A 15,435-nucleotide genomic window follows, 5' to 3' on the forward strand; every position below is an offset into this window, starting at 1 on the left:
AAATTAAGCAAGAAAGTAGTAAAATACAGATTAAAAGAAATAATAATATTATCTTCCACTGTAATAATTTTTTAATAAACTGAAGAGTACAAGCTATGCTCTAAGACAGTAAAAAAAAATCTCAAAAGACATATAAAATAATTTAACAGAACACTAAATAATTATGTAAATATTAAAATTAGCTCACAAGTTTTAAGTTACAAACATGTTCATATACAAATTTATCAATTCATACTCTATCCAATTAGATGGTTCTCAACCATTAAAAATCCTTACTTCTTTGATCTGTACCTTCTGAACAAGTACTTCAGTTCAAAATTAACATCAAGTTTATTAATGTCTAAGAATATTTTAAATATTGTAACCATCCTGACCACGATCAGGACACTAATGTTTTACATCTATATTAAAATTACATCTAGTGAACAATACATGTAAGATAACTATAAAAACTTTTTTCTAAATTATGTTATTTATAAATTAATTAATCAATTATATCACCTCAAAATATCAGCATTATTTATAATAAAAACAAAAAAAATTTCAGAATCACTAAAGAACATAAATCCCAGAGTATTTATGCTGCAGACATATTATTAGATACCAGTTTTTGCAATTGTTTAACAAAACGTAAGGTAACATTTGCTGGGATATATTTAGAATTTCTAAGAATACAAAGATCACTATTTCATGGACACTTCAGCCAATCTGTTTATTGCGAATTTACTAGATAGGAGCAAACATTTTGCATCAATCCACAAGGTGTCCTCCCAATTGACTAATAAAAAAAATATTTATCTTACAAATTTATTTATAATAAGAATATCATGAAACTAACAGTGTCTGATCTACAGCAACCAAAAAAAGATCTCCCAGGATAAAAAAAAAGATTAAGGATAATGAAGAGAGATGGGTAGAAAGAAAGGATAATCCATACAGAAACCACAGCATAAGACCAACAATTATATCCAGAAGGTAGTCAATAGTCCTATACTCCAGAGTTCACAACTCTTAGAAGGGTTAAACACTTTAAGCCGCAATGGAAGCAGCACGCTAGCAAACAACAAACAACAACTTTGTACAGATTCACTTAACTATATTTTGAAACAAAAGTCGATTCTCTTCAGTAATTAAACATCCACCCAAAACATGCTCAATTTTTTTAAAGAGGCACCCTAGCCCATCCCTAAAATATTTATAACTATTATTTCTGGTACAAACAAAAATTGCATGTATTTTTACCAACTCCTTTCTTATAACAGAAAAAATTCAAGTGATTTTTTTTTTTAATGAAAATGTAATAATTAATTAAATATGTATTTATTTAATAAATAATTTTTTCCTAATGAAAATAATTTGCTTAAAATAACAGTTGTAATGCTGTTCTAGAGGCAATAATTATAACCTGATTTAAATACCAATAAACTGTAATTTATAATTAACTTTAATACTTGGTGTATAAATCTTTTAATTAAATCTAATATTATGAAAATCTATACAATATAAATTATACAATTTATTATGTTTTATATCATCTTGCTGTAATAATTTGTTTAATATGTAATTAACATATATTTTATTTTATATACACTTGATCAACACTTCATCAACCAAAAATGATGAAATATTAGTGGATAAATGCTGTTATACATAAAATGGTTTGAACACTGTTGATTGGTTAGATTGTCAATACGAAATTATTGATTATTATTATTATTGACTGATTAATCATTGATTAATGTAATCTGAGAACATTTTTATGCAAATAAGCATAAAAATTCTTATATAAATAAAAAAAATAATTAAAAAAACCAGTTAAAACTGTTAACCATAAACTAACAGTAATAAAACTAGTATATAAACAACTTAAGTGAAACTAAATAAATAAACTGTTATTTAAGAATCTTCGACTGTTGTATTAAAAGAACATAACACACTAATATGTTTATCAAAACTACTCCTCCATTTAAATGATTCACCACATTTTTTACAAATATACGGTCTAAAATCATTGTGTACACGTCTATGAGTTTTTAATACAGACTGTAATTTAAAAGTTTTATTACATATGTCACACTCATGTTTTCTTTCATCACTATGCACAAGAAGATGGTTTGCAAGTATTTTCTTAATTTTAAATGACGCTCCACAAATATCACACACATAATTTCGTTCTACTTTTTTATGAACATAATCTTTATGTCTTTTTAATCTTCTATCATTTTTGTATGATTTTCCACAAACATCACATTTTAAATTTTCATTAACATTTCCTGAATGTAGAGCTCGTACATGATCATCTACACGTCTGACGATTTTACCACAAATATAGCACAATTCATTTAATCTAGCATGAACAAGTTTCATGTGTGCATTTACTGATAATTGTTTTTTAAATATCTTTCCACAAACTTTACACGATACTGCACTGTGTTCACCATGAACATTTTCTATATGTGTCTTGAGATAAAATTTAGTCGTAAAATTTTTATCACAAACACTACACTTAAATATTTTATCTTGTTCAGTATGTACATTTATAATATGATTTTTAAGCATCAGTTCACTTTTTAGTAGTTTACCACATATTTGACAACTTTGATAATCATGGTCGAGCGAATGAACCCTTTCAATATGCTTTTTAAGAATACTTAATTTTTTGAATGTTTTATTGCAGGTTTTACAAGTGCGATTAACATGAGTAGCTTTATGTTTTCTAAATAATGAATATGTACATGTTGTCGTTCCACAAACTTCACATTTCCATCCCTTCAGTGTATCTGATATTCTTACTTCTTTTTCTGTTTTACATTTATCCAAAAAGGAAGAACTATCAATAAAGTTTCCTTGAGTTCCATCAAATGTATCTGATGTGTCATTCTTCACCTTAAACACACCCACAACATTACAAATTATTTTAAGCAATTTATAATCATTTTGAAAATAAATTTAAGTTCACTTAATGATTCCTTCAAAAACAAGTAACAAGTAGGTTGCTAATATTGACAAAAAGAAAGTCATACCTGATGGTCAAGAAAAACAGAATGTAACGAACGAGTGTAGTGATAATTTCAGATATGTCACATAAAAAAATTGATTTTTCTAGCTAGTAAAACAATCTCAACAGGTTAACTGACAAATGAAAATTATACATGGTAATTAAGAAAAAAAAAGAAAAACTTTTTATTCTAACTATGATGTAAGTGGTGGTGATACTATGTAGCACAAATCTACTTTTATCAGATTATATGTGCTGTAACATACAAAATAATATTGGATTTTGCAGCCACATATATTTTCCACATAAAATAATATTAATATAAACTTGAGAATCATTATATAACTCCTGCTACAAATAAAAATCTAAATATTTAATAATTTTACAGTAAATATGATATGAATTATACAACTTATTTAAATGGACGTACTTCTTGTAGGACTTGAATGATATCCAGATTTTTTTGTAAATCATGGTATTCTATTTATCTTAAGTATTTATATTAAGTAAGGTTTTCAAGTAATCTTTTTAATACAATTGCTACAGATAAATAAAAAATTTCTCAATTTTTCAATGTGTTATCTAATCATATAACTGCACACTTTTGCTGTTCATATAGTGTTTATGGAAACAATCCTGGAACACATCTAAAAAACTGCTTTCGCAGTTTTGTCACATTGGTGAAAACAGCATTAATATTGCTATAGCAATTTTCTTTCAGAGTTGATTTCAATAAAACTAAAGAAATAATTAAAAAATCAGTTATGCCAAGTCAGTAGAATTCATGAGTTTTGTGATTAGATACTTTTGATTAGCATATATTGATGTATTGGCAAAATTTATTAAACAGTATGTTAAAAAATGTTTTGCAATTTTAGATTAATTTGGAAAATAAAGCGGCACATTTCCACTGATATTGCAACCTCTTATTCTACTTTCTCAATATATTTTCTTTATCATTCTACCATTATGAATCGGTTCAATATTTTTATCATATGTTACGTTAAATGTTCACCCACTATGAATGTCAGTGACTTCAGACTGGATTCAGTGGAATATAACTCGCATAGAAATAGTTATAACAATCACAAACTTCAGTTTATCATTTTAATTTCACTGTAGGTTTTTTCAAACAACATTAACATTTCTGAAACTAATTTTTTAAGAAGCAAAAAAAATTTTCATTTGAATGTTGTGTAATGATGAACAATTTGAACAGCAACAGTGTCATATTATTATTGGAAAGGAGAATAAGAATATAATGTCAGACACACACATATATATATATATATATATATATATATGATATAAACTTATGAAAAAATAACTTTCCTGCAATAGTAAGCATTTCAAATGTAAGTGGCAGTTCTGGAAACGTTCTGAAGCTACCTGGTATATTCATGAGTGGCATTAAATATATGCAATAATCCTAAGCTATCAGAAGCAAGATATTAATATAAATAATATGAAATAAAAATATTATGAATAATACTTTATTTGTACACATTATTTTCACTTCATTTAATGCCTACTCACTCAAAGTAAAGAAAGATAGGCATGTAATAAAGTATATAAAAGACAGAAATAAAATTTAATAAATGCAATACATGATCACAAAAGAATTACATCATATATAAAAAACTATAATTAAAAGTACAAAAGTAAATAATGGATGAAAAAAAAATGATTAATGATCGTTGCTTATTTGATATGAAATGCAATTTATCAAACATGAGATATGAAAGAATATCAATTTGTATGATATGCTGTGAAGTACAGCTCTAGTGATGATTAATTAATAGTTAATAACTAAAATTACATAATATATAATTACATTTCCTAGTAATTCTTATATTACAATGTTCCCAATCCAGAGTATTTAAAACAGAGACTTAATAATTTAATAAACTACATGAAATGATTGAAGATGAGCTGTTTTTTTTGTAAATAATAAATAAATAAATTTAGAATATTTAGTACTTATATACCATAAAGAAAGAAATAATAAAATTATTACTCAATTTTTACAAGATAATTTTTTTTACTTCTATCCGTCAAACTTTCAACAAATTTCTAATATATTAGAAATATATTAGATTAGATTTCATAAGGACTAGGAGGCATGTTTACTTGGTAAGCACCAAGTTGGTTAGTCTGACTATAACCCATAAGTTCCAATAAACATCTGGTTGCCCAAGCAGTTACATGATGTCAAAGACAGAACCAGGCTAGCAAATTACCCAATTCTTGTAGCATTCATCCAAAAACGAATGGATAAATATACAGAAGTACTGCCTTTAATTCAGATAGTTTACCATCTTATCCAAGATATTTTCACTATGGTCACACTATATTAATTTTTTCTGTACAAAAGAATATTGAAATATTAATAAAAAAAAAAAAAAAAAATGGAAAGCTATGCTATGAATAAGATTCTAACATTTAAAAAATAAATTAAATTTAGATCACAGAATGTTCTAAAAAAATATTACAGAGATGTATTATAGAAATATACTATAGAAATGATATTATAGACATAAATTCACAAATATATTCTGGAATATTCTGATTCCAGAGATATTCTTAGAATAGAAACTTGGAAAAATTCTGGGTTCAAAGCATATTTTTTGTTAAGTTAAAACCTTTCCATTTAGATCCAAGTGCAAGCTCTCATATTTTTTTTTAAAATTATGAGTAAGAAAAAAAAAATTAGGTATTTTCATATTGCACAGCATTTAATAATGAAAAGTTTGTACTTCAGGAATATTTTTTTCCAAACCAGATGTGTACAGATTTGGCTTTAAGTCCCTTGTAAAGTTTAGGCTTTTGTAATACATTTTTGTATTCAAATTTTACTTTCTACAAAATAATGCTTAAAAGTATGTTACATTAATAAAATTTTTAAAAGTAAATCAGTAATGTTCTCAAAAATACTCCTTTTCAAATATTCTAAAAATTATAACATGTTTATTGTTCTGAATCTTTATTTACATATAATGTGCATATTTCATTATATAATGAAATAGTTGTTTTTATATTTCATAAATTAGAAATTAATTTCATTTAATATTATGATCAATGAATACAAATAGAACTTGGAAGATCTCCTTAAAAAAAAAACATTATTGAATTACTTTGTAACACAACTAATTTAACAATTATATAATTTTAGCAATATTTAACTTTAATGCAAACAATTCAAAACTAGTTATCTTCAAATCATAATATTTTCATTACACATTTATGACAATTTATTACATTTCACAACAAATACAGAGAAATTTTATACCTGCCGTGAATTGCAACAGTGTTCATAATTAAAAAATATTATTACTTGAATAAATTTACAAAACACAATAACAATAATAATAATAAGAAGAAGAAGAAACAACCTTTAAAGAGCTAAATATTGCGTGATGATTAATTAAACATAATATTTAAAAGAACTGTCAAAAAAGTTGAAAATTGAATATGCTAACAAAATAAATGAAATAAAAAGTAATATTTCTAAAATGTATTACAACAGGTTATCTGAAGTATTTTAATAATATTATTTCATAAAAATAAAACTATGAAAAATGTTATTATTATTTGTGAGTAATCAGAAAACATTAATAATATAAATATTAAAGAACCAATAACATATATTAATTACAAAAAAATTATAAATTGTGAAGCATTTCTTTAACTAAAGACGACAGGTGACATAACATTTAGAGAAATAAGCCTGCCAGGAGCAGCAGAATGACAAATTCTACAAAAGTTTACTTAAAATCTTTTTGATACTAATTATTTATTCACTGGGCATGAATCAACTGTTCACTTAGATCATTTTTAATTAAAATGAGGGGATCTTAGTCTGAAAAATTACAAAAGATGGAGTAGGTAAATAAAATTATTTTAATAATATTCTACTGCCTGTACATACATCTGTGCCTGTACATTTACATCTTTAAAGTAGTTCAAAAAGTGAATTATTGATTTTTTAAGATTTTACATAAATCAAATTATATTTCTAAAGTGTCCATTGAATAAACATGCAGGACAGTAAAAATAAGCTACAGATTATGGAAGAAATATTGGATTTTAAATATTTAAGGTAAAATACTCTGCTGATCTCCTTGGCATAGTGGTAGCATCTCAGACTTTCATCCAGAATCCATGAAAGCTTGAATGGTCATGCGTGGGATTTTTCATACACCACAAAATTCCATTTCAATACTCCCACATTCAAGCTTCTGTGGTAAATTAATTCGCCAAGTAAAAAAAACTCTACATTTTAGATAGTAAGATAGGCAAATATAAAAAAAATTGAAGATTTTTAATTTTTTAAAGGTGATTCTATAAAATTTATAACGTAAAAAGAAAATATTTATATAAAAACTTTAGAGAATTATCAAACCTAACATAAAAGAAAGAGGAATAAAGGATTAAATAAATTTCTAAAATTCAGAGAAATGTGTAACTAGTACCAGACATCAATAAACACATTATATTAAATGATCACATATAAAAGACACAGATTAAATTCTTTGCAGGTTGTAGATGTATGAGCATTATTAACAGCAATGAGCTCAGATCTTACTTTCTTCAGAATCTTAGTTAATATTTCTAATTATACATAGGAGCAAATAATATTCTATATGAAGAATATTTTTTTATTTCTGAGTTGTAGATTTTACAAATTTGTAATCATAAAATTGCTGACTCTCAATTGAATAAAAGTTGTATCAGGAAAAAAGTGAAAAATGATTTTATTATCTTTACTTCACACTGCAGACTTGTTTTGTAAATATTTCAACTTATATTAAGTCATTTCTTTCTTTATTAGTTAAATTATTAGTAAATAAACTTTATATTAATGTTTTATTTTTAAATTCTCTTCAATTCAAAATTTAGTGGAAAAATAATATGGTGGAGTTCAAAGCTAAAGAAAGCAATAAACAAATTTGAATTATCAGCAAAAGTTACCACTATTTCACATTGTACTCTCATGGGATTTGATCAAAGACATGATTAGAAAACTATCTTAAAAATTAAAAAAAACAAAATAGTGTTATTTAACTGAATACTTATAAAAACAATTTAAAATTCAGTAAATCCCAAAAGGTGTCATCAATATCTTACTTCATTTTCAAATGAAAATTACATGAGATTCAGCAAATGTGTGATCATACAAAAACAGAATACATTTAGAGACCTAATAAAAAAAAAACCCCCTAATAAAAAGACTGATATATGGGATTGAACAAATGTGTCAAAGAATATTTGGGTGGACATGATACCCTTTATATTAATTTATTCATTTCATCGTAAGATCTTTAATGAGTTAGGTAGAGGATTTCTCAGACCGGCAGTTTTTTAGTCCAAAATAATGTTTAGCATTACTTAATAACAATTTTCTAATTTCTATCAGTATTAAAACTTAAGAATATTGGTTAGTTGTATGAATTTTCAGCATACTGATGATACTTTTTGAACAAGTTACAATTAAATATTGTAATATTTAGAATTATTATATTGTAATACATCCACCATTTCATGGAGAAGTCATGGCATTTCAGCACTACACCACCTGTTATTGCTTTGAGATAAATAAATATTGTCTATTGACAGTATCTCTGGTAAACACCTGCACCAAAAAATTGTTCCTTAACTGTACTCCAGGCTATAATTCTTGAATAAAATCTTGAGTAAAATTTTTCACCAAAATAAATAGCAAATATTCTATTGTACAACAGATAACAATTATTAATTTAGAAATTAATAAAACAAAGTTAAATTATTGAAAATCTTTTATATTGTGTAATAGGAAATAAAATGGATCAGTGGAAAGTTAAAATAAATAATGCTTAACAAAGTTCCACTATATTATGACACATGTTTGTAATAACTTTTACATCACATAGAAGAAATTTTTATTTATATGCAGAAAAAAATTGTATTGTAAATTGTTCAATTTCAGCAAAGTGAAAAACTAATGGAATTTGGAGGCACATTTTGATTAGTCTTTTCCACTTATCTAATTCACTGATTTAATCATTGGCTTAACAAACTTTCAGGTTGTTAACAACAATATAATAAAGGGAAATTTAACAAAAAATAAACCTGAAGATAAGGGAAAATAAGGAAGCAGGAAAGAGTGTAAGAGAACTAACATTTAAGTAGTAGTAATAATAATAATAGTGATCTTATGGCATTGTTTTAAACTTAATACAACTTCAAATATACACTTTTGAAGAAAAAAGAGCTGCAATATAATCCCTCCCTGTACTATTTTCAATTACCAGTTTATTTTCTACACTGGTTTAATGAAGTTTATGATCATAAAACCAATTAAAATGGTTAAGCAAGAGAAAACTGAAATACATTATTTAACAGCTTCAAAAAAAAAACAGTAACTAAGTATCTTCAACAGCTGCATTATCAAAACATGTACTACAATGCTTATCATAACTATTCTTCCACTTAAATGATTCACTACATATTTTACAAGAATATGGCCTATAATCACTGTGTACACGTTTATGTGTCTTTAAAACTGTTTCATATTTAAAAGTTTTATTACATATATTGCACTTGTGTTTTCTTTCATCACTATGAACTAATAGATGATTTGTTAGTATGTTATTGGATTTAAAAGAAGATCCACAAATATCACATACATGATTCTTTTCGATTTTCCTATGAACATTATTTTTATGCCTTTTTAATAGTCTACTATTTTTACATGATCTTCCACAAATGTCGCACTTGACATTTTCATTAGCTTCTTCTGAATGTAGCCACTGCAAATGAGATTCTACACATCTGACGATTTTACCACAAATATGGCACAAACTATGCAATTTTGAATGGGTAAATTTAACATGCGAGTATAATGACCATTGATTTTTAAATGTATTACCACACTCATTACAATATACTGTATTATTAGTATCACCATGAGTAGTTTCATGCTTCTTAAGGTATGATTTACTACTAAACTTTTTATTACATATGTTACAGCTGAATATTTTTTTATCTATATCACTATGTATATTAATCATATGATTTTTAAGCATTAATTCACTTTTCAATAATTTACCACAAATTTTACAACTTCGATAATCATGATCAACAGAATGAACGTTAAAAGTATGTTTTTGAAGAAGATATAACTTTGGAAATGTTTTGTTGCAGATTTTACAAGTACGATCAACATGAGTAGCTTTATGTTTTCTAAATAATGTATATGAATCAAACAACATTTCACAAACTTCGCATCTCCATTCCTTTAAGGTAGTAAGGGCAGTATTTTTCAGTGTTCTGTTTTTAACTTCTACAGTTCCATTATCATCAACACTCGAAGTACTACCGATAATACATCCTTGAATGCCATCAAATGTAAGTGATATCTCATTCTTCACCTTAAACATACCCATAACATTACAAATTACTTTTTAACATTTTTACATTATTAAAAATTATTTTCATTTCATTTATATTTCACCCAACCAAAACAGAATGTAATAAATACAGAAGATTATTAAAACTTTTTATTATACATGCAGTATATACTCAAATAAAAACTTGAAAAATAAAAAGGTAATAAGCAAGGGCAAGGTGAGAGAATTTTATAAAAAAGTGATTATCACTGCTTTTTAGTAGCAATTGCTCATTCCAGTCTTTTAAAAATTTATTTTCTTTTATTTGTTGAAAGGATTACAAGCACTAATTTAATCACAACAAATTATTAAATATCATGCATAAGAAATAGTTACTGTTTGAATGATAAGAGATATATGATTTTATTAGTGCTGATAATTAATTAATTACAATTAATAAAATTTTTTTTTTATTTCTTAAAATACTTAAATTGTAATCTTATTAAACTGAGTAAATTGTTATGGAGCAATTAGTTAATTTAATAACAGATAATATGATTTCTTCCGCAATATAATAATCTTTAAACAATATAAGGACTTATAAGAAATAATATTTATTAGTTTTATCAATATGTAAGTAAATTAAAGTAAACTTACAACCCCAAAATTATAGAAGTGTACATGTATTTTAACAAATAATAAATCCTGTAAAAAAAGGTATCTATTCAGTTTCCTTGTTTTAAAACGTAATTCCTTTTCTTGTGTTAATAAAAATCACATTAAAAAGAAAAAATGAAAACCATTCCTAATTTAAATCTATTTGTTGTACTTTTAAGCTAATTATCATAGTTTTTTCCGGGTCAGACAGAAAGATTTTTTTTATGCCCTGATGGCAGCCTGGAGGGAAGAATGTGGTATAGAAAATTACAGAAAAAATTCCATTCTAGGATTTGAATCTGGAATCATCAAACAAAAAATGTGATGCTACCACATTTCTTTCATGGGGATTGGAAAAAAAAACATTTTTGTTAGTAAATAAAATATTTATTTTTAAACTAAATTCTTGATTTAATATTAACTACATTTTCTAGATGCAGTTTTAACCTAAAATTTTCATAATATTATTTATTTCTGCTGGGATTATCATAATTGATTTGGGTGTTATTTTTTGCCCTTCTAGCAATGTCACTTGTTTCACGTGTTTCGGAATACCTCCATTCTAAAACCTACTTTTAGCACTGAGAGGGGTAAACTACTTTTACTAAATGTTCATGCTAGGAAGGCCAGAAAATAACATCAATCAATTATTTCTTTTCTGTTGAATTTGGTAGTAATATAATAAATATATTATATATATTTAATATATTAAATAGCATTTTAAATAATTTAGTTTCCTACTTTTCTTCAACATTTTTGATAAGGTAATTCTGATTGTGTAGATCATTACTATGTCATGTATATCAGAGATTATTGCAGAAAAGAGGGCAAAAGTATAAAGTGTAGTAGTAGTTCTGATTACTTCATAAATCCAAAACTGACTGTAATTAATATATAGTATATATAACTAATGAACTAGTCTATGATACTAAACATTTTTCCCATGAAATGTACACGTTTATTGGAATACACTGCAAAACAAATTACAAAAAAAATATCATAAAATTCTCACGACTACAATAGAACTAACATATAATTCATTTAAGAAAGATGTACATAAAGTAAGTTCTACAATATTTATGTGAAATATTAACCCTTTTTTAGGTTGAATATTTACAAGAAAAAGTAATATTACTGATTTAGCAATACAACATGGTGTGTGTGTAAATTAAAATTCTGTTGTAGACTTTAATAAAATTTGAACAGAAAATTAGTTACAAAGTGAAGAATTTAAATCTTGGTCAAATGTGTTACTATAAACTACAATTTGCTACAAACTTTCAATATCAACATTTTAAGAATTATTTAAAGATGCTCCACAAACCCTTATGGGCACAAAATTATTGTACCCATCATTTTTATAAATTTCAGTATTTTTATAACTTTTATGGTTAATTTGAAGCAACATTAATTAATTAATTTTTCAAAATTATTAAAAAAATATAATAATACCTACTAATCATCTAAAGGAAAACTACAAACAGGCATCTTCAACTATGTGATGTACAGAAAAACAGCTTACTGAATGTGCCTTCAATTCAACCATGGCCATTTTAAACGTACTTCAATTCACTTCATTTGTCAAAATGTTACATTTAAGTTTCTCTAGGTGTCGAATCAACAGATTTTATAAATGACGTTGGAGGATCTCTTAAATAATACATTAGAGTAATAGATATTGCAATTATTATTTTGAGCAGATGAATATATAAATAAGTAAAAAGTAAACTTGATTAAAAATTGATAATTTTTTTATTTAATTAAACTAATTACATGAATTATTTTATTTTTATCAATCAATATTACAATTAAAAAAAAAAATAAGATTCATACAAAAAAATGTAAATATTTTATACCCTCTACATATCACTGAAGTGTTACTGTTTATTTAAATGATTGTACGATTATCTCCTCCAGCTGTATAAATATGGGTATAATACAATAAAGTCATTTAATACATATTAATTTTTACCTCTAGGCTTATATGTTATATGCATACTACATAAAAAATATGGCTGAGATTGTCAGATGTAGGAGGTATATTAACATTAACACAGAGTAAAAAGAAATAATATATATAAATCCTAAAATTTAATTTTGAACATGTCTCTATGAATCAGTATGTTATTAGAAAGAGAATGAAATTATTTTAAATGTCTGAATAAAGATATTTTTTTTTATGTTATAGAGTTGCAGAATTTATCGAATAAAAATAAAAACTTGGTTCTGGAATAAAATGCTGGAAGACATTTATTAGTTTGTTTACAAGGAGTAATACTGCATGATGAACTTGTGAAAACATAATATAAATGTCTATGGCAACTAGGAGGGGATAAAGATGACAGTAGGTACGTTTAATGGAAATACTAGGAATAAAACAAGAGGAATCAATATTCTACACAAATAAATTATAGCTACCAGTCAGGGTCAAAATGACAATTGATCCCAACTGTCTAATGGAAATATTAATTAATTATAAGGGGATAACATAAAAGATCAATTTTTGGTGGTAATGGTAATAAAATTTTTGGTGGTAATGGTTGCTGCCCAAAACTTTCCTTTTGTAAAAGGAAAGAAAAGTCTGTGTAATGTACAAATCTGTATGTATAAGTCTGTATATATAAATAAGAATATTACACAAGAACTGCAGAACAAAAGTTTAATTATATTCTTAAGTTAAGAAGTTAAGAAGGATAAATAATTTTTCTCTGAATGTCATATTATCACCACCTTTGATTAAGAACAACAGAATTTGAGTAAATGATTAGGAATATGAGTAGGATGCTGGGCTTTATCCAGAAGACATCTCTGCTACTAGATTGGCTTACTGCGCAACCACAAAAAAAAGAATCATTGGTTTAATAGGCATTCAGCTTAGTTACAATAAAGCAGCAGATGCTTTGTAGTCTACCAGAAGGTGGTATCATACTGTTGGCAAGCCACTATAGTTGCCCCAGCGAATCTATGAGCTTGTAATGTCATGTGCTGACATCTCATTATATTGTTTTCCAAAACATTATTTTTGCGCATAATTATTTTTATTTCACTTTGCGACTTACAAACAATATGGGCGCCCAAACAATACATTTATGTTGTGTGTTCAATTTTTTCCACTTGAGTTTATTACATGTATAAAAATGCTTAATGACTCAATCTTGTAAACAATAACAATTCCTTAACCAATAACTAATGCTCTGATTGGTATTATGTACAGACCTATAAAAATTTATACATGCAATTAGAAATTATGTCTTTCATCACGATTATATTTAGATCAGTCATTGTAGTACACAACGTGTGTATAAAGAAATAAACTTTAGGCCAGTTTATATCGTGTTCAGTGAAAGTATTCGAATAGCGTTTTTGTGCAGTCACATTATTTTATAATTACTCAATATTTTTCACAAATTTTTTTGTAATTTATTATTTTTTGTTTTATTTTTGTTCGTGTTATTTGTGCAGTTTTTTATGGCAAAATTTAAATCCCTAGTTAAGAAAAAAACCTTAGGAGTCAAAAGCACGTGAAATTATCAATAATGTTTATGATTTTATGAAAAAGGAAGCTCTAAAAGTAGGTAAATTAACTGATGACAAACATATAATTGGCATTCAAAAATACAAAGAAAGAACTGCTGCTGTTTGTGGGATAACGAGAACACAGGTTAAAAAACTCAAAAGAGAAAAAAAGACATGATTCTTCAATCAACATCCCAATTGTGTTCTTTCAGCACACCGAAAAATTATAAACGGTGTTCAAAACCTGCCAGTGGACTGGACAGTTTTGATTTAGGTGTAGTTAAAAGAACAGTTAATGAATTTCATTCAAAGAAAATTACCTACTTTAAAAAAAAAAGGCAAGAACTTCAGTCATCTATTGATTTTAAAGACAGTGAATCAACTTTAGCTGTAATTTTGAAAGAGTTAAGTTTCAAATGGCGTAAAACTGAAAATAATATAAAACTTTTAATTGAGAAATCTGATATCAGGAGGAAGAGAATTGAATATTTGCAGGCAATGGCTAAGTACGGGCAAAGCAATGCTACAATTATTTATTTGGATGAAAGGTATGTTTGACAAAGTCGTAGTCTTATGGTATTGTTGAAGAACTTCATGTGCTGATTAATAAAGGTGATTGTTTAATAGCAATTCATGCTGGAGAAGAAATCGGTTTTATTCTGAACGCAATACTATCTTGGAAAGTCAGTTCGAAAAGTGGTGACTACCATGATAACATGAATACAGACAATTTCATGAAATGAACGCTTGAAAAATTAGTTTCAAATCTTCTACCAATGTCAGTAGTAGTTGTTGATAATGCCTCTTTATCACAATACAAGTTTTGTTAAAGTGCCAAATTCTAACTCCAGAAGAAAAGATATGACTGATTGGCTGGAGAAACCCATATTCCGTATA

The 15,435-nt window shown here is 26.0% G+C and overlaps 2 protein-coding genes across 5 annotated transcripts in view; both read right to left on the reverse strand.

Annotated features, from left to right (window-relative positions):
• The window catches only part of LOC142326076 (uncharacterized), a 291,623-nt gene that overhangs the window by 67,363 nt on the left and 208,825 nt on the right, over positions 1-15,435 (reverse strand). The window lies entirely within an intron of this gene.
• Positions 1,897-12,574, reverse strand: LOC142326517 (uncharacterized). The gene is made up of 3 exons (XM_075369095.1): positions 12,545-12,574; positions 10,258-10,407; positions 1,897-2,886 (listed from the first exon to the last, which is right to left on the reverse strand). Exons 1-3 carry the CDS (start codon positions 12,572-12,574, stop codon positions 1,897-1,899), a joined length of 1,170 nt encoding a protein of 389 aa, XP_075225210.1.

Source organism: Lycorma delicatula, chromosome 6, assembly GCF_047948215.1.
Source record: "Lycorma delicatula isolate Av1 chromosome 6, ASM4794821v1, whole genome shotgun sequence".
Taxonomy (NCBI): domain Eukaryota; kingdom Metazoa; phylum Arthropoda; class Insecta; order Hemiptera; family Fulgoridae; genus Lycorma; species Lycorma delicatula.